Here is a 21154-nt window from a genome sequence, read left to right as displayed (position 1 = left end):
ATGGAGAAATAAAAGAGCGGTGGAAGAGGTATTTTCATCAACTTTTTAATGAAGGTGTAGGTGATCAACTTAACTTAGGTAATTTAAGCAGGTCAAATGAGTATAGAAATTTAAATTTTTACCATAGAATTCAAATTTCAGAAGTAGAACAAGTTTTAAACGGAATAACTTTGGGAAAGAGTAATAGAAAAACGATTAAGGAAAGAGACTATGGTCACCGAAAATCAATTTGGGTTTATGCCTGGTAGGTCGACAATAGAAGCTATACATCTTCTCAGGCAACTAATTGAAAAGTATCGGGGGCAAAAGCAAGATCTACATATGATATTTGTTGATTTAGAAAAAGCTTATGATAGAGTCCCAAGGGAAATTATATGGAGAATTCTAGAAAAGAGGGGTGTTAGCGTAGTATATATTGACCTAATTAAGGATATGTATGAGGAAGTAACGACTAGAGTGAAGACTTCAGGCGGATTAACTGAAGCATTTCCAATAAAGATAGGGTTACATCAAGGGTCAGCTCTAAGTCCTTATCTTTTTACACTAATCATGGATGAACTTACTGGACACATTCAAGATACCGTACCATGGTGCATGTTGTTTGCAGATGATATTGTATTGGTAGATGAGACACGTGAGGGAGTAAATGCTAAATTAGAATCTTGGCGAGAAACACTAGAAGAGAAAGGTTTTAGGCTTAGTAGAGTAAAGACAAAATATATGGAATTTAAGTTTAGCAATATTGAATGTAATGAGACAAGTATTAAAATAGGAGATGATGAGTTGTCTGGAACTGAGAGTTTTAAATATTTAGGATCATTTTTGCAAGCCGATGGAGGGATTGAGAGAGATGTCTTACATAGAATACAAACAGGATGGTTGAAGTGGAGGAGAACATCAGGTGTTTTATGTGATCGTAAAGTGTCTCTAAAACTTAAAGGAAAGTTCTATAAAACGGCAGTTAGACCTGACATGTTATATGGCGCTGAATGTTGGGCTATGACTCGAGCACATGAGCAAAAGATGAGAGTTGCGGAGATGAGGATGTTAAGATGGATGTGTGGACATACGAAGATGGACAGAATAAGAAATGAGAGCATTAGAGAGAAAGTTGGAGTTGCATCTATTGAGGAAAAACTCCGTGAGACACGTTTAAGGTGGTACGGACATGTACTTAGACGACCGATAAATGCTCCAATTAGGCGGTATGAAACTATGACAAATACGCATATCAAACGAGGGCGAGGTAGACCAAAAAAGACTTGGTTAGCAACAATAAAACAAGATAAAATTTATTTAAATATAAATGATGATATAATAGGAGATAGAGCTCAATGGCGTAAAAGGATCCATATAGCCGACCCCACTTAGTGGGATAAGACGTGGTTGTTGTTGTTGTTGAATATGTCTATTAAATTATTTCCATCAAAATTAAGAAAGAAAGTACTAATATTTATTTTTTTATAATTGAAAATATAATATTATAAAAATTAGTTAATATGTACCATAAAATATTTATTTTAATAATAATTATGATCATAATAAAAATATTTAACAAATTAATATGTATATTGAAATTAATATGTATGTTGAATAATAAATTATAAGATGAATAAATAGAATATTATAAAGAATATTTCTTTTAGTGTAGGAAATGATGTATATTGGTTGGAGTTGAAAAAAAATTTAGTGTTGAAATGACATCAAATTAATATTGAAAATGCACTAAAATAAATTTTGTGGTTGGAGATGATCTAATACAAGAATGTCCAACGACAAGAAAGAGGTACGTACCCGAATCCATTCACATGTTTCAATCCACTGCGCGTTATCTGCAATCGGATAATCCAATTACAAGTCTAGCGGCCGGAGAAAGAAATGCAATTGGGTCTTGGATCCAAACCCGATAAGGCTCGCCTCTCGAAGGCTTTCAACTGCCCGACGAATCCATGGCGAGGTCGATTGCTGCCTGAATCGAAGCCAACGCGAGCGCGAGCAGCGACAACGAGGAGCGACTGGAAGAATGGCTCCTCTCGCCCCCAAGACTGGAGACGCAGTCTTCGCCAGCATCGATCATGTGGTAAGGCCGATCGAGAGGTCGGCGACCTCAGCGAGATAAAAAAAAACCCTAGTCACCTGATCTACTTTTTCTTCTTCCTCTTCTTTTTGTCCCTGATCTGGTGGTTTGATCTCTCCATCCTTCGTGGTAGAATGCGGAGCTGTTCACGCTCACATACGGGGCGATGGTACGGCAGCTTCTTACGGATCTGGAAGAGGTAGACGAGGTCAACAAGCAGCTCGATCAGATGTACGTGTTCTTTCCATCTCGTCTCCTTGATACTTGTTTTTTGTTTATTGTTATTATGGTTTGCTTAAATAGCCACCTTTATCAGTAAATCCTCTTTATAAACATGGTGATCTAAAGAAATTTAGTGTTTGATCGTCAGGTCGACATTGTTTGTTCCCAAGGTTACGAGTAGGAAAATGGTTTTAGTTGTTTTTACACAAATTGAGACATTGAAATAGTGTACAAGTAACATGCCGTTTTTTACACAAATTGAGATGCCCAGACATAAAAATCCACACTTTAAAGATCAATGCTTAACTTGTCATTTTTTTCTTTGTTCTCCCTTGGAAAATTTAACGAAATATATTATTTTATTAGCTGGGCATACTATGCGAATCAGTGCATATGCTGATTAATTTAGAAAATTCAAAGATACGATTTGTAGCTGGTTGAGGACAGTGCAAATTAATATTTCATATTGTCGTACGAAATTTCATGCAGTTCCACTTCTAATCAAAATCATTATTTTCTATCAAACTCTCCAGTCTTGTTATTGTAATATTTGTTGTTTAGTCTAGTTTCCTGCTACTCAGCAATGTACTGCTGTCACTAGTTTTCATTCTCACGTTTTAGTCACCAGTTATTTAATGTTGTGCAGGGGATATAACATTGGAGTCCGATTGAATATTTGTTGTTTAGTCTAGTTTCCTGCTACTCAGCAATGTACTGCTGTCGCTAGTTTTCATTCTCACGTTTTAGTCACCAGTTATTTAATGTTGTGCAGGGGATATAACATTGGAGTCCGATTGATAGATGAGTTCCTGGCCAAATCCAATGTCTCTAGATGTGTTGACTTCAAGGAGACAGCTGATGTAATTGCAAAGGTGCTTTATTCAATCTTATTTTATTTTGAAAACATTGATTTTGTATTAGACAGACTATGCAATTGAACTTTTATGGTTTTTAGTTACAGATTTTTATGACATTTGCATCATTTTTGAGGTACCTGAACCACAATGTGGTGCAAATGTTTGTAAGTTAATTACTTGTAATTGTAATTGCAATACTCCACAATCCACATTGATTGCATACCCACAATTAGTATTAGCTATTCCTTTCTAATATAAGATAATTATTGCATAAATAGAATCTGTAAGTTGATGGCTCCAGTGACATAGGTTTGTATAGCTATTGAAAAAGCAGTCTGCAAATAGATTTTAGATGCTCATCATATTCCTGTATCCTTCACTGTTCCTTTTTTTTTAATAGATTTTTATAGCTTTAAGCCTTTTTAACTGCATACTATTTGGAAGAACATAACATATCTAGCTCTCCAAGATAAATTTTCATCAACTATTATGCGATTATTACACATAAACGAGCTCGCCAATTTCACAGAGATTTTGCAATTTTTATTCATGCAAATATTGATGTTAAGGTAGTTAGTTCTTCAGATTCAGGGATGAGCAACTTGAATGCAGTCTTAAGTGCACTACCTTTTGTGTAAAAAATATTACCTTGTCATAAATAACGGCAAAACTAGTTTTTTTTTCACAAATTTTTGGGATTCGCTATGCAACACTCTTATTTTTCTTTAGATCTCTGTTAAGGGCAACACGGTTGTGTAATTTGAGTTGTCAAATTCCATTTATAGCCTTGTCAAGTATAGTCCTCCTAGGTTAATATATATATTTTTATTAAGAATCACACCACTTCACAAGCAATTCTAAGTTTGAACTCAATTGCAAGCTTTATTGTGCTGATTTCTATTACGACTGCTTTGCTGTTACATAACTCTTAGTGTTGCTTCACTTAATTTTTTCTCCTACTGATTCTGATTATTAATGCTTGCCAAAGCAGGTAGGTTTTAAAATGTTCCTAGGGGTGACTGCATCTGTGACCAACTGGGATGCTGAGGGAACAAGTTTCAGTCTTGTGCTGGAGGATAATCCCTTGGTAGACTTTGTTGAGCTTCCTGATACTTTCCAAGGTCTTCACTACTGCAACATCTTAAGTGGAGTTCTTCGAGGAGCACTGGAGATGGTTTGTTAACTTCTATTATATTTTATTTATTGCCAAAAGTTTTTGGCATCATATTACATTACTTTTATCTTGGGAAAATAACATTAGTCCAGCTACCCGAAGTTGCATACCCTAAAAAATCTTCCAGGTTCTTTTTTTTCTCTTTCTGAAAACACTTCGCTATTGCATCCAATCTCACACGTATGGCAATCAAGTTGCTTGGTTGTATCTGATGGTGCTTACTAGGTGAACAAAGGTTACGTATGGTGTTCCTTAACCACTTGGAATATATTTGGTAATGTGAAATAACTTGTCTACTTGTTATTTAGGCTATCTGAAATTTAGCTATTAGATAATTAGATGACTCGGGTCCACTTGTTCTATGAGTTAAATTATCACCATTTCAATGATATGTGATTGATATATGTTTGGAAGGGGGATCATATCTTTTCTCTGTAGGACCGGAAAGTGCGATAGAGGGGGGGGGGGGGGGGGGGGGGTGTGAATATCACGCTTAAAAATTTTCTTTTCTTTTTACAAAACAAATCCGAGTGCAGCGGAAATATAAACCACGAATTGAGACGAGGGGATTTAATTGGTTCACAGTCCAGCGACTGGTACTTCAAGGTATACAATCCCTTGGATCGTTTTAATGTTCTCCTTCCGAAAAATATTTCAGAGGTGGAGAAAGCATCGTACAAATAGAAAGAGTATAGTAACACTTTACTATCTCTTTAAATGAAATGCAAGTAAACTAAAACTACCGACAATAATTTAGTAGAATTTCGATGTAGGTTGCTAGAGAGTAGTTTGGCATAGTAGACTTACAAAGCTTGCTCGAGCAACGAAACGAATGAGTATTGTATTGTCGAAGATTGAGTTTGAACCTCAGAATTCAAGCTTCTTTTATAACACTCTATCAGTCGACTGAACCTCCTGTTCAACTAATCCAGATCCAATCTTGCCAAGTCAACATTTGATTTATGGGGTTTCTAATCAACTGATCCTCTAGATCGGTCGACTGAACTCAATCTTTCCTTGCTTGTCCGATCCGATCAGATCGAACTTTGTGTAATCCGTCTAATCGGTTGACTGAATGTACTGATCGGTCAACTAAACCTTGAGGTTTCCTGCTGTCTAGATCTCATTGCATCTAATTCTTGGATTCCTTATAGGTCCGGTCTATTGATCTTTGTTATCGATCGACCGATCCTTTGTTTCCTTCTGAACTTGATTCATATCCAAGTTATGCTTATCTCTTATGACCAATTGACCGAACCTCCTTGTTCGGTCGATCGAATCCTTCGGTTGATTGAAGACTTTTTTTTTTTTTGCAAAACAAGTTTAGTGATATAACAATAATGATAGTCTTGCAAAACAAAGTTAGAAATAGTCATATTTATGCATGTATTTTATGCGTGTTTATTCTAACAGTAAAACTGTCGGATCTTGACTTAGAAATCCGAGTTGGTTTCTTAGTTGGATCAATGCCTAAGTGTTTAGTCCCAAATTGGGACACATCCTTATTGACTTTCAATCTAAAGGGTCTTTCCAGGACTTACCTTACTTACTTGTCATGCATCCGGTCCAGCTGATCTATTTGGACTTTCTTTGCTTAGTGTTTGATGGATCCACTAGGTTTTTCCTTTACTTGATGTTCGGTCTAGCTGACCCATCAAGTGTTGTTCTACTAGATCAATGCATTTGGTCTTTTCTTTGCTTGGTGTCTGGTCCTTCTGATCCACTAAGATTTCATTGCTTAATGTCCAGTCCTTCTGACCCATTAGGACTTGACTATTTAGTATATTTAGTATTCGGTCTTCTTGACCCACTAGATCTTATCTTGTTAAGTGTTACTCCACTCATATTAGATGCATATATCTAACTTTAAATCCTTTATCATACATCAACATACAAGTTTGATTATCGGTGCTATCTGCACCAACATTCTCCGTTTCTTATTCCTGTTGATGAAGTATTAGATCCCAATAATGCATGATAGTTTGACATGCTTTCATGATGCTAAAAATTCTCGAAAGATTGTCACATGCATGCATAAATTTAAAATTTTAATTGGTCCTAAATGATTAAAGTCAATGTTTGTCCTAGGCTTGAATCAGAAAGGTGGAAGGTTAAATAGACCCTAACAGCTAGCTTAAAACTATGTCAACAATTTTTTTGATGTAGATTTTAGTTATATCTGTTTGTTCAGGATCTTTGCTCGTTGATTTCATTTATGATATACCTTTGCATATAATTCGTTCATTGGATAAGATCTATGTACTCAAACCTACTAGTTGAGATGTATTGTTGTTGGTCATATATAGTCTAACTACTCGATCCACCGATCTGGCTAGCAATTAAATGACTTGCAATTTGGCTTGGTGGTTAATCTATTTGTGGCTAGGCTGGAGTGGTCATTTTTCTTGACACGTACTAGACTGCTAGTCTTTCTCTAGATCTTATAACTGACAACAGAGTTTTATCTACAAATTTTGAGCCATGCATTGTCAAGAGAGATAATTACAAGACTCCTTGAAATAGGTTGGTAAAAACATTATACTTGAAAGAGTTTCAGACAAACAATGACTACTTCAACAAGAAACATGTAGTCCCAGTGGCATACCTACTCGCCTTTTCTAGCATTTTAGCAAGAGGTTCTAGATTGGTTAGTGAGTTGGCTAATTTGGTGGGCCTTGATGCACTTTTTAAAGTTGTCATAAATGCGAAACATCAGCTTGCCTATCCTCCACCACAAACCTCTTCAACAACCTGAAAATGGCTCAGCCATGCTGATAGTAACTTCTTTGCATTTTGGCTAATGTCTTGCAGCCTAGGTAATGTCTCATATATGAATTGATTCTTGATAACTATCAATTTTTCCAAATGGAAGTTCTGTGCATCAATGGCGGGACTGTTATTGTTGCAGGGAAAATCTTACACTGCTGTATATGTAGTTTGATGCGAAAGTTATAGCAGCTATTTAACATGGGTCAAGTTTTGAGTTGCTAATCATCCTGCATGAGAATATAACTTTTCGTTGATCGCAGGTGTCCATGAAGACCGAAGTCACTTGGGTCCGCGATATGCTCCATGGAGATGATGCATACGAACTCCGAGTGAAGCTTCTGAAGCAGGTCCCGGAGGAGTACCCATACAAGGATGATGAGTAAACTAGATGCTTAGCTAATGATCTGGTTTGTGAACATCTATGATCCTTCTTATCTCCCTCATAAGATTCTCATCCTTTTCTTGTCCTGCACACCGTAGGCTATGTATATCGTCTAACAACTATTGATTTTTTTAAAACTTTAGGAAAACAAAAATGAATTGTCAACTTCTGTTGCTGGTGCAGTAGTATGCTATTTGTGGATTGGAATTGATTCCTTGCTACCAAAGCATGAAAATTTTACATTAATACCAAGCCTTTGTGATGCATAATCACAATGTGACTCATTTTCTCAGAATTATCAAAAGCTTGCCACTTCAACATTGTTTTTTTTTTGTATAATTGGAATGGATCTTCATCCTTTGTTTTTCCTCATCACATTGAAATATTTTTTAGAAATTCATGTAAACAAATTACTTTGCACTTAGTTTGGGTCAAGAGAGAGAAAAAAGATGATTGTTAGAGAATCTCTTCTGATTAAAACAAATTTGCCAAATATCATAGATGAATTCTCATTCTTCTTGGCATAATAATCTGTGCAAACAGTAGCTAACTTGAGCTTTGATTATTTGCATATTTACTAACCGGAAAAAATTTCCTAGATCTATACAAATTCTTAAAGAGCTGAGCAACTATATATAGTTACCACTGAATTGTGGCACTGATAATATTATTATATTGAAGCTGTAAGAATTACCAGAGTGCAGATTGTTGGGGGCAAGAACAAGTGCACCCGATCCTTTGCTGACCTTTTCCATCACGAAGGAAGCACACGTATCAAAACACACGTGTGTTTCCCGGAGGCTCCCGTGTATTGGAGATGGGGCAGCCATGGATGCTGCCAATTATAGTTGTGGTTAGATTGGTCGAGTTGATCTGCCCTATCAAGTAATTTAGATAGATTAGATTGAAATTTTATTAACCCATTTTAAGATGAGTTTAGATGAGTTGACCCGTTTAGGCCCGCGATCCACGTGGCTTGGCCCGCGGATTGAAAAAGTTTATTTATTTATTTTAAATTTTAAAATTAAAATAGAAAACTTATTGAATTAGTGGGTTTGATCCATTTAAATTACAATTCAAGTTTAAAAATTATAATTCAAATTTAAAAATTTCAACTTAATCAATTTAAATTATAATTTAAATTTAAAATTTTTAAATTTTTTTTTATTTTTTAACAGGTTTGTGAGTTGGTCCGCCTAATCCGTGACCCACCTTGAGTTGGGTTGGATTGAAAATTTTCTAACCCGCCAAGTTGGTAGGTTGGCCTGTCCCGCCCAACCATATGATGGGTCCGCCATGAATTGACCCGCTCCGTCATGGGTTGACCCGTTTGACAGCACTACTGTCAATCTAGTCTCTCGTCAAGTACGCACCTCTCACTAATTTAACCCCCAGAGAAACTCCTCCTTTCGCAGCTTCCACCGCATTGATCATCCGCTCTTTCACGTCTCTCAAGGAAGTCTGGATCGTCCTGAACACTATTGGCTGTTCGCGCTTGTTAGACTCTGATCTAGCTGGATGTCGTGGACGGTCAAATCATCAGTTAATAAATATCCAACTCACGCACTGCTGTTTCTGCTAGTGAAAGAATCTGAAGAGAAACTGAACAAACGAATTAATTGGATGTCGAAGATTTCCAGCAGACCACTCCGACACTCAAATTAATATCGAAAGAAGAAGAATCAGAATGAGAAATGTATGAAGTTGCTGAAGGTTTAGAGAAAAGATTTTTTCATACTTGTGGTAGGATTTATATATTTAAAGAAAGGAATATCCACGTTAGTATAAGAACATACCTCTGTTGGGGCCGAGGGGACAAGTTCTGACGATGGCTGCCAGGTGGCTCTAACATGAAGCATCTGGGAGACCAAGTCTGTCAATCTCGTAATCACCTTATGGCTTGGTAGTGTTGATTATTCTTATCTTTTGACTGTAGGTACAGATAGAGGGGATCCAGGGAATCAGACCCGACAACCTTACAATTGTCCTGATCTTTTGGCAGGACTTGCATGCTTGAGGGAGTTTGACAGCTTCTGGGCCGGGGTGGTCGATCGAGAGATCGAGATGGTCGAGGTTGGGATGGTCGAGAGACTAAAATGGTCGAAGTTGGGATGGTCCAGAGACCGACATGGTCGAGGTCAGAATGACCAAGAGATTGAGAGACCGAGATGGTCGAGGTCGGGATGACCGAGAGACTAAAAGACCCAGATGGTTGAGGTTGGGATGGTCGAGAAATTGAGAAACCGAGATAGTGGAGGTCGAGATGGGCGAGAGACCGAGATGGTCAAAGTCGGAATGGTCGAGAGATTGAAATGGTTGAGATCGGGATGAGGGCACTATTAGCTTTCTAACTTGACACATCAGCTCTCTTTTTGACCTTCCTAGCCACTTAAGCTAATCAAATCTACCACATCAGACTCTAATGTCGTCGAATAAGTGAAGTAATCGATCGCAGGCTGCACCGGCGAGTACTCTGCATCGATCAGTAGAGGGATGTTGGCTTTCACTATTAGATATTGGACCTTAACGGATCAATACGGTTTTATGAAAAAATTGTGGTGCCATCAATGGATGAAAGTCGTAATTGACTTCAAAATCAAAATCTATGTTTCGCGTAGATAGATCTAGACTATTAATTTGCTTAAAATCAATTAAGGGTGAATGAGAAATTAATTATTTAAAGTCAGTCCAGAATAATATTAATTGTTAATTAATGTTATATAAGGAAGTGCATGGGGAATAGTCCCATATCGGAGAATTTCGATGGGCTTCCCTTCCTTATTAATGTTGCTGTGTTAATGGAATTAACATAAAAAACCCATGTGTTCTCTTCTCATGGGCGAGCAAATGCTCGCACCTGTGAGCCCGTGGCGCGCCACGCGCGCATGCATGCAATGGGCGCTTTGTCGACGCACTTTGCACTTATGCGTGGTCGCGAGGACCATTGAGGAGCTTAAATTTATGCTCCAGCAGATGTGGCAGTGCCTACGTGGCACTCGGATGATGTGTCAAGCTTACATGTGACGTGATAGTGCTTACATGGCATCCACGTGGGCAGGGAGAGATGACTGAATTGCTGACTGGGCGAACGGATTGCAACCGTTGATCAAAGAGGTTTGATGGATCGCATGTGACGCGATCTGGAGTGTTGGATCGTGAAGAGTCGCGATCTGATCGTTGGTGTTGGTGGTTGATCTGAAGCATCAGATCGAATGGATCTTTGGATCTAGATTTAACGATGACAAAAGGGAGATCTGAGGGTCACAACCCTCCAGATCTGATGGATGAGATTAAGAGGGTCATGTGAAGGGTTACAACCTTTCAGATCGAATGACCCAGATCGATCCTGCCTAAAGGTCACAGCCACTCACCAAAGGGTATTCTACCTCTTCCTCTTGTATAAATATATCCCTCCATATGCTAAAAATTTCATCGAATTCATCAATTCTACTCATCCTTTAAGCATTCATCTCATCTTGTGCATTCGGAGTCCAAAAAGTCTATGAGAAGGTTCGCTGGTCTCGAAATTTAAAGTGCTACTATTCAGAGACGTCGTCGTTGTATTTTGAGAACGAATTGCTGCTATCCGTAAGCACCTATGGCGGAACAATATTGTTTACGGAGATAGTGTTGAACACTAGCCTCGACGATCCATATCAGTTTGCATCTTCTCCGACAGCTACCGGAACCAATATTTGTAAACGATAGTGCGCAAACTGATATGACTACGACCAACGACGTTCCTACCGACATTCCGCCGACAACAATTCCGCACGGAGAGAAGCCGAAAAAATTCAATGGAGCCGACTTCAAACGATGACAACAGAAGATGTTGTTCTATCTGACAACGCTAAACCTTGTACGATTTTTACGTGAAGACCCGCCAACCGCTACAGAAGGTAGCAAGGTTGCATGCGATGCGTGGTCGCACAGAGATTTTCTGTGCTGCAACTATGTTCTCAACGCATTAGACAACACGTTGTATAACGTGTATAGTCTGATGGAGACGGCAAAATCTATGTGGAAATCACTTGAAAAGAAATACAAAATCGAAAACGTCAAATTGAAGAAATTCATCGTCGATCGATTTTTGGATTTTAAGATGATGGATTCCAAAAACGTGACGTCTCAAGTCCAAGACATATAATTAATACTGCATGATCTGGACACTGAAGGCATGAAGTTGAATGAGTCGTTCAAAGTAGCGGCGGTAATCGAGAAATTCCCACTGTCATGGAAGGATTTCAAAAATTACTTCAAGCACAAGTAAAAAGAAGACGAGGCTTGAAGACCTGATTCTGAGACTACGAATAGAGGAGGATAATCGAAAGTTATCCGACTCCAGAAGAACGAAGCGGACTATCGACGAGATGTCCAACCTGGTTGAGCCGAACGCTAAGAAGCCGAAGCAATTCAAGAAGAAGGCTCAAGTCAAGAAATTCAAGGGCTCGTGCTACAACTGCGGAAAGTCAGGACACATGTCTAAAGACTGTAGACGCCCGAAGAAACCAACCAAGGGACCGAAGGATGCTGCGAACCATATCGCAACCTCTTTTGAGAAACTGGATCTCACTGCGATCGTGTTTGAATCCAATACGATGGAGGATAACCCGAAGTAGTGGTGGATTGATACTGGAGCAACACGTCATATCTGTTCAGATAGGGCGATGTTCTCCAAGTATACTCCGATAAATGGAAGAAAGCTCTATATGGGCAATTCCACGACATCTCTAATTGTCGGACTGGGGAAAGTTGTTTTGAAAATGACGTTTGGGAAGGAGCTAACACTCATTGATGTGCTCCATGTTCCCGACATTAGGAAGAACTTAGTTTCTGGATCGACACTTGTTAAGGTCGGCTTTAGACTAGTTTTTCAGTCAAATAACTTTGCCCTTATGAAGAATGATGTCTTCGTAGGAAAGGGTTCTTAGAATAGAGCTTGTTTAAAATGATTGTAATGCCTATACTCTACAAATTTGATGGTAATAAAATAATAGCTTCGAGCTACGTTGTTGAGTGTTTTAATTTATGGCATGATCGACTCGGATATGTGCATAATAATACTCTGAAACGTCTCGTCAAGTTAAATTTATTACCAAACGTCAATGTTGATGAAACACACAAATGTGAAGTGTGTGTGGAAGCAAAAATGACGAGACTACCTTTTTATTCGATGGAAAGGTCAACGACTCCTCTAAAGTTAATACATAGTCTTAAAATTCATACAAATTAGAGAAGGTAAAAGTATTTTATTACTTTTATTGATGACTGCACGAGGTTCTGTTATGTCTTTCTTTTAAGAAGTAAAGACGAAGTCTTAGAGGCATTCAGAACCTATAAAACAGAAGTTGAGAATCAACTTGATAAACGAATTAAAATAATTCGTAGCGATAGAGGTGGAGAATATGGTGCACCATTTGATGAGTTTTGTTCAGAATTTGGTATTATTTATCAAACAACGGTGCCTTACTCACCTCAGTCGAATGGTGTTGTCGAACGTAAAAATCGTACGCTAAAGGAGATGATGAATGCCTTGTTGATAAATTCAGGCTTACCCCAGAACTTGTGGGGGGGGGGGGGGGGAGTTATATTATCGATAAATCACATTCTCAATAAAAACCCTCACAAGAAAAATGATAAAACTCCATATGAATTATAGAAAGGCCGCGAGCCATCGTACAAATACCTGAAAATGTGGGGGTGCTTGACAAAGGTCGAAGTACCTAAATCAAAGCAAGTAAAGATCAGACCTAAAACGTTCGATGCAGTATTTGTCGGATATGCCTATAACAGTAATGCATATCATTTCATAGTTCACAAGTCAGACATTCCTGATATTCATGTGGGAACACTCATAGAATCTCGAAATGCGATATTCTTTGAAAATGTATTCCTAAATAAGAAGAGAAACGTTCAAGGTGATAACAATAAAAGTTCAAACGGAAATGACGTTTCATAACTTAGTTGTTATAAAAGGACTATTGACGATCAAAGCGAAGAGCCACGTCGTAGCAAATGGGCTAGAGTTGAGAAGTCGATCGTTCGGACCAGATTTCCTGATTTTTATGTCGGAAATGGGTTCTAGAATATTAAGTGAAGCTCTCTCTAGTCCTGACACTCCAATGTAGAAAGAAGTTGTCAATAGTGAAATCGAGTCCATCATAAATAACCATACTTGGGAATTAGTGGACCTTCCTTCTGGTAATAAACCATTAGGTTATAAGTGGATACTAAACAATAAGTATAAAACTGATGGATCGATTGACAACTATAAGACCAGACTTGTAGCCAAAGGGTACAAGCAAAAGGAAAGTATTGACTACTTTGATACCTACTCATCGGTGATAAGGATTACGCCCATAAGAGTGCTGATAGTCATCGCAGCACTGTAAGACTTTGAAATACATCAAATGGATGTTAGGACTGTGTTCTTAAATGGTGAGTTGGAAGAAGAAATCTATATGGAGCAACCCGAGGGGTTTGTAGCTCCAGAAAAAAAAAGGAAAAGGTGTGTCGACTTGTTAAGTCGTTGTACGGACTCAAGCAAGCGCCTAAACAATGACACGAAAAATTTAACAAAGTAATGCTGTCAAACGAATTCAAAATAAATGAATGTGACAAATGCATTTATGTCAAAAACACACCTGAAGATTATGTAATCGTCTGTTTATACGTAGACGACATACTAATAATGGGCAGTAATCAAGAGATAATCATGACTACAAAGGAAATGTTGATGAAAAATTTCGATATGAAAGATATGGGTCGAGAAGATGTTATATTGGAAATTAAAATTCTTAGGACATCTGATGGGTAGTTCTGACACAATCCCATTTTGTAGAGTCGGTATTGAAAAGGTTCAATGCGTACGATCTCTCTACAGTGAAAACACCTATGGATCTAAGTGAACACTTAGCGAAAAACCATGGTGAGCCCATATCGCAATTGTTATATTATTGGATAATATGCAGTTTGATGTATCTCACAAACTGCATACGTTCGGATATTATCTGTGCAGTCAACAAACTGAGTTATTTTACGAGTAATCCAAACGACACTCATTAGAAAGCATTGATGCGAGTTCTTAAATATTTGAAATATACTATGAACTACGGATTACATTACAGAAAATATCCCGCTATCTTAGAGGGATATTGTGATGCTAATTGGATATTAGATACAAAATACTCCAAATCCACTAGTGGATATGTATTCACGATCGGTGGGGAAGCGGTATCTTGGAAATCCACTAAGCAGACGTGTATTGCTCGGTCAACTATAGAATCCGAATTTATAGTACTAGATAAAGTAGCTGAAGAAGCTAAGTGGTTGTGGAATTTCTTAGAAGATATTCTGAGCTGGACGAAACCTGTACCTGCCGTACTTATTCATTGTGATAGTCAATTAGCAATTGGAAGGGCATAGAGTAGTATGTATATGTAGGGATCGTCCCGGTGCAATGCATGTGCTTACATGTTTCGTAAACGTGCGCAGCGGAAATATACAAATAATTACAGCTAATTATTACAACAACACACGCATGTATAAGCAGGAAATAACATGTACAAGGCATGACAGGAAATTAAAAATTTACAGAATAATAAAATTATTCTACGCGTACCTCGCGAATGATAATGTTGAGCTGTGTTGGCATCAATCGAGCGGTCTTCGTTGAAGTCCCGTCTCTACTGGTGATCCACGCCAAGCTCTCGTCTGGACGGCTTCGGAAGCCACAAATCGCGTCATCGTCTTCGGTACTAGCCGATGATCGATGACGATCGAATCGAGATAAGCCTTATTCCGGAAACTACGCAACAACGTTTGTCGCCATCGTTTCGGGGCTTTCTAACTATCATCAAGAATCGTATTCCCAATGTAGTTTATCGTTGGTCAACTGTTGACCGCCGATAACGGACAAATAGGTCGAAACTATTCCGATAATGATGAAAAATTCTTTGAAAGCTTTGTAAGCTTCCGCGAGAATGAAAAACAAAAAGAACTGCCTTTCTTCTTTAATTTTTGCCGTTTACAAGTACAAACAATTTATTTTCGGCAATCAGCAATCCATGGGTGAACCCATCGCCAACATCCAATAGAATTTCCCTCTCTAGGTCACCCTTAATGCCCTGTTCCAAAACAGGGCACCTTTCTCACAGTCAACCGCCGGAGCAGAGGTGGCCGACCATCAGAGCAGAAACAAACAACCACCGAAACATAGGCGGGCAACCGACCAGAGCAAAGATGTGACTGGCCGGAACAGATGCCGCGACCGGGTGGAAACGAAATCGCGATTGGGCGGCAGCGGGATCGCAGCAAGTGGCGAGGAAGAATCATGGCTTAGGGCTCCTCATCGCGCCGTGGTCGGTCTCCCTGCGCTTCTCCGGCGACCTACGAGCATAACCAGAAGGGCGTAGCGGGCGGAGAGTGGCTGACGGCGGCGCATCACCACGGGGAAGAAGAACAACACACGCCCCTCTGTTTCTGTCGCGGAATCTCCTCAACTCCCATGCCGTCAGTTGTCTCCTCTGCGCATCCGGCAAGCCGAGGAGGGCGGCCGCGAGAGAAGGCGTCGGGAATGTTAAAACCGATGGAATCAAAATATCTCCACAATGGTATGATATTGTCCACTTTGGGCCTAAGCCCTCATGGCTTTATTCTTGGGTTTTCCCCAAAAGGCCTCATACCAATGGAGATACTTTCCATCCTTTTAATCCCATGATTTTTTCTATGTACTTTAGATGTGGGACTATGTTTGTACCCTTGCAATTCAACAATCCCCCCTCAAACAAAGGACCACAGGCCCCCCTCAACGTCGTTTTTGATGTCTGAATCCTCGACTCACCAGGACTTTTTATCCCTCGGCCCACCTGACCTACTAGGACTTCCTACCTAGCTGCAGCTAGAACTTTTTACCCCTCAGTCCACCCGACCTACTAGGACTTCCCACCTAGTCGCAATTAGGACTTTTTGTCCCTCGGTCCACCCGACCTACTAGGACTTCTCACCTGGTGTCTAGTCCTCTTGATTCAGACACGGGAGCACCCACTTCCTTTATTTAAGGTTCAAACCACATAGTTAGATCTGGATCATGACTTATCCAGTGGTTAGTTCGGTGAAGAGCGGTCTCGCTCTGATACCACTTGTTAAAATCGATAGAATCAAAATATCTCCACAATGGTATGATATTGTCCACTTTGGGCCTAAGCCCTCATGGCTTTGTTCTTGGGCTCTCCCCAAAAGGCTTCATACCAATGTAGATACTTTTCATCCTTTTAATCCCATGATCTTTTCCATGTACTTTAGATGTGGGACTATGTTTGCACCCTTGCAACCCAACAGGGAAGACCTTGCTCAAGGTCTTCTCCCGCTGCTTCTCCACACGTCAGCGAAGAAGGAAAGTTGCGATTGGGCTCACGATCAGCCGGAGGGCGCTACGCGGGGAGGAAAACTCACGACACCGTGCTCATTAGGAAGAAAGGTCGCCCGTGGAGAACCCACGATTAGGGCAGAAGGCAGCGCCGTTGGCCCTTTCTCACGAACTCTCTGAACAGGGCAAGACACCCTATTTTTATCGCAACTCAGAAGGGGAGATCGCTATAGTGCGGCGGAGGAGAAAAAGGTAAAATCGGGTTTATAGGGTTTGGGGCTAAATCGACTAATCTAGAAATGAACCAAACCAGCTGAAAAACCCTAACACCGTAGCGAACCAAGTTCATCTTTAGTTCACTAACCAAATGAACTCCGATTTGACCCAAATCAGTTTTGTTCGTTTCGTCTTCACAAGATGAAGCTTCTCATCGCATCCGTTCTGCCAAACATCTTCCATCATGAATCAAATCAAGTTGGTTCAATTTTGATTTGAAACTGAATCATTTGGTTAAGTAACCAAAATACCTCTGATTTGAATGAAATCAGTTTCGTTCATTTCATCTTCGTAAGACGAATTTCATCATTTTGTCCTTTGTCTGGTCCAACCAGACTTTATTTCTCTCGTTCTAAGAATCTAATTTTTAAACTCGTTTTAAGTCTTTCGAAAAACTTGTAGTGCGTGTGACCCAATAAGTTCCCGGTTATGTTGGTCGTCCGTAATTAATCATTAATTACGGAATGATCATGAGTGACACCTAGTAGTACATTATGATCCCCAATTGATCGAAAAATCAACGATTGATTCCAGAATATTTTCTAAACCTTTCAGCAGCTATATTAAATCGTGTCTCGTTCCTTTCACTGTCTTATACCCGCTTGGTTCAGGACATGGTTTATGTGTCGGTCCCCACTAGGCTAACTATGTCACACCTAGCCCAAGTTGCTTTCTTGTCTTGTGGATTTAAGTTACTTGTACATGTGTCCAAGAGTCTCGTACTCTTAACATGCAATGCTTTGACCAAAGACTTTTAGTAACAATCCTGACAAGCGACCGCAAGGTATACGTATCCTTTTTCAAGGAGCGGTGAATCCTCTGTGGGTTATTCAAACACCTTCGGACACTTCGACTTATACCCAATCATCTCGGGTTCACACCTCCTCAAAGATGCTTGTTTAAGATGTCAAAGTATAAGCTTCCGCGACCAAGGTGACTTGAATACCACAAGTCAAAGGAAACTCGTACTTAAGTTGCACTGAGATCTTCATTAACATTTGTATCGAACCATATGAAGTCTCAAGGTAGATCACTCCAATAAACTAGTTACCTTTAACCAGCATCCACGTTTAACTCTCAACATCCAATGCCTCCAGCAATGAGATCAACTGCTTGGCTAACCAAGGAGTTCAAAACGTGCTAGTCTCGATAAAATCGATGGTGTCCGTACTCATCAATTTCTCGACTAGGGATAATTTTAATACATTCATAATTACACGTGTAGAGATGCTCACTAGTTGTGATCCAATCACAAATTCTCTCATGCTATGAATCGTATTGCGGACATTCAGTATTTGAGTTTAAGATCCAATCAAACACATATAAAATGTGCACTCAAATAGTGAATTGTTATTTATCAAATGAATAATATGACCGTAAGGCGATTGCCTTAGGACACTTCTCAAATCTAACAGTATAATGGTAAGTCACGACATATACGTCATAGACATAATACCATTAGGTAGTTGATCTCGAATGGAGTGATTGCAATCGATTATGTCAAATCCAAAGATAATTTGACAGATCCTCTTACGAAGGGGCTAAGTCAAGATCAAGTATACTACTCATCAAGAGGAATGAGATTAAAAATCTACAACTAAAAATGACTATAGCGGTAACCCAACCTTATTGACTGGAGATCCCAAGATCATGGTTCAATGGGACAACGAAGTTACAAAAGTTGTGTTACAGCACATGAGCTATTTTATCTCTATCTCAATCCTAGGATAAATTTGTGTTGTCCTACCACATGTAGTGAGGTTAAGCTTATGCTTTTAATGACTTCTATACATTTATAAGATGGAGTATGATAGGATACTCTTGATAGAAGTGTCACCTATGTGAGTGTGAAAACAGACCGTTTCAATGAAACATTCATGAATCCAAGATGGTGTCCATGGCCGAAACGGAATCAATCATGAGAATCTAAAGTAGGTGAGATAGGTTTCTCTGTGGGTGTTATTGTCTTAGTATACACCAACAGTTGAACAATTCAAGACAGCACATTCACTGCGTAGCCTAGTATACTCGATAGCATTCCATTATGGAAGGTTCAAAGTCACAAGTTATCTCTCCCGATGCAGTGACTTATCGATTGGATTCTTGTAAAAGTATCAGCATGCATACACGTATTGCATTAATTTCCATTCATGTGGGGGATTGTTGGATATTGAACCTTAACGAACCAATACAATTTTGTGAAAAATGGCGGTGTCATCAATCAATGAAAGTCGTAATTGACTTCAGAATCAAAATCTACGTTTCGCGTAGATAGATCTAGACTATTCATTTGCTCAAAACCAATTAAGGGTGAATGAAAAATTAATGGTTCAAAGTCAGCCTAGAATAACATTAATTGTTAATTAATATTATATAAGTGCATAGGGAATAGTCCCATATCGAAGAATTTCGATGGATTTCCATTCCTTATTAATGTTGTTGTGTTAATGGAGCTAACACAAAAAGCTCATGTGCTCTCTTCTTACGAGCGAGCAAGTGCTCGCACCTGTGAGCACACGGCTCACCACCCGCCACCTGCCACGTGTGCATGCATGCAATGGGCGCTTTGTCGATGCACTTTGCACTTTGTATTTTGCACGTACGCATCATCGTGAGAAGCATTGAGGAGCTTAAATTTATGCTCCAGCGGACGTGGCAGTGCCTACGTGGCACTCGGGTGATGTGTCAAGCTTACATGTGGCATGGCAGTGCATACGTGGCATCCACGTGGGCAAGGAGAGATGACTGGACTGCTGATTGGGCGTACGGATGTCAACCGCTAATCGAAGAGGTTTGATGGATCGCATGTGACGCGATCTGGAACGTTGGATCGTGAAAAGTCGCGATCTGACCGCTAGTGATAGTACTTGATCTAAAGCGTCAGATCGAATGGATCTTTGGATCTAGACCTGACGGCTGATGACAAAAGGGAGATCTGATGGTCACCACCCTCCAGATCTAATGGATGAGATTAAGAGGGCTATGTGAAGGGTTACAACCCTCCAGATCGAACAATCTAGATCGATCCTGCTCAAAGGTCACAGCCACTCACCAAAAGGTATTCTATCTAATCTTGTGCATTCGAAATATAAAGTCTACGAGAAGGTTCGCGTTGTATCTTGAGAACGAATTGCTGCTATCCGTAAGCACATGTAGCGGAACAATATCGTTTACAGAGATAGTGTTGAACACTAATCTCGACGATGCATATCAACTTACACCCTCTCCGGCAGCTACCGAAACCAACATTCACACATCTGTTGCAGATCATCGACAATCTTCGGGGAGCTGATTGGAGCTCCTGCTCTTCGTCCTCTGAAAGAGGCTCCTCCGGTTCGCGAGGAGTGAGCAAGAGGGGACTCGAATGGCGAAGAATGGGGAACGAATGTGTCCTCCATGTTAGTGAGAACGATGGGTCCTTTTGCTCCCGCCTCAGTAGATCGCTAACTCTTTCTAGCAAAGAGATGGGAGCGAGAACTGTGATCTTTACGCAAGCGCTTGCTTGATGATGAGGAAAAACACAATAGCTTTGTTAGATTTGCCACGAGAGTTTCTTCTGATTTGATTACTTACAGTGGTCGGCGGAAGCGTTGCCGCTAAATCTACAGCTCGCAGGAAGCCAGCGAGGTTGCGTTGGCACGAGGCACTGTCCTCGGCGTCCAGGATCGAGCTCATCGATCCCACCTCGTTCCACATTCTCTGCACCGGGAAGGACGCCTCATAGGCGCCCTCTCCGGCACAGAACTGGCGGTGCACCGTCGCGCGAGCGGCCGCCAATACAGCAGGCCGGAGGAGACGGCCCCCGCTCGCCATAGACGCCCGCAGCGCCGCCGTCCCCAGGTCGACTAGGGGTTCCGAAGCCTTGAGGGAGAGGATGGCGAAGGAGCAGAGGAGGGTGGAGTTCGGCACGGATGCGAAGAGTCGCCCGGTATCGGCGAAGTCAAACGAGACCGGAGGGGTCGGCGGTGGCGGGAACTCGCCGGCGGGGAGCTTAGCGGTGTTAATCTCCTAAATTAAATTATTTATATAT

General features: G+C 40.1%; 1 protein-coding gene and 1 pseudogene across 1 annotated transcript; one reads left to right on the top strand and one right to left on the bottom strand.

Annotated features, from left to right (window-relative positions):
• The first annotated feature begins 1933 nt into the window (after positions 1–1933).
• Positions 1934–7690, top strand: LOC141843255 (uncharacterized). Its single transcript, XM_074731309.1, has 5 exons — positions 1934–2080; positions 2211–2308; positions 3072–3171; positions 4148–4330; positions 7360–7690. The coding sequence occupies exons 1-5, from the start codon at positions 2024–2026 to the stop codon at positions 7480–7482; spliced, it is 561 nt and encodes a 186-aa protein (XP_074587410.1). The 5' UTR covers positions 1934–2023; the 3' UTR covers positions 7483–7690.
• Positions 7496–21126, bottom strand: LOC141843490 (proline dehydrogenase 1, mitochondrial-like; annotated as a pseudogene).
• Between the last annotated feature and the right edge of the window lie 28 nt (positions 21127–21154).

This window comes from Curcuma longa, chromosome 12 (genome assembly GCF_044706935.1).
Source record: "Curcuma longa cultivar G26 ecotype Majalengka, Jawa Barat chromosome 12, ITB_CL_G26_1.1, whole genome shotgun sequence".
Classification (NCBI taxonomy): domain Eukaryota; kingdom Viridiplantae; phylum Streptophyta; class Magnoliopsida; order Zingiberales; family Zingiberaceae; genus Curcuma; species Curcuma longa.
This window is presented reverse-complemented; position numbering and strand designations above follow the sequence as displayed.

What these genes read in the sequence shown, in the direction of transcription:
- LOC141843255 (XM_074731309.1), top strand. Translation starts at nt 2,024, where the DNA reads ATGGCTCCTCTCGCCCCCAAGACTGGAGACGCAGTCTTCGCCAGCATC. An exon ending in AACAAGCAGCTCGATCAGAT is followed by an intron (nt 2,309 to 3,071) that starts GTACGTGTTCTT and finishes AATGTTGTGCAG; the next exon opens with GGGATATAACATTGGAGTCC. An exon ending in CAGCTGATGTAATTGCAAAG is followed by an intron (nt 3,172 to 4,147) that starts GTGCTTTATTCA and finishes TTGCCAAAGCAG; the next exon opens with GTAGGTTTTAAAATGTTCCT.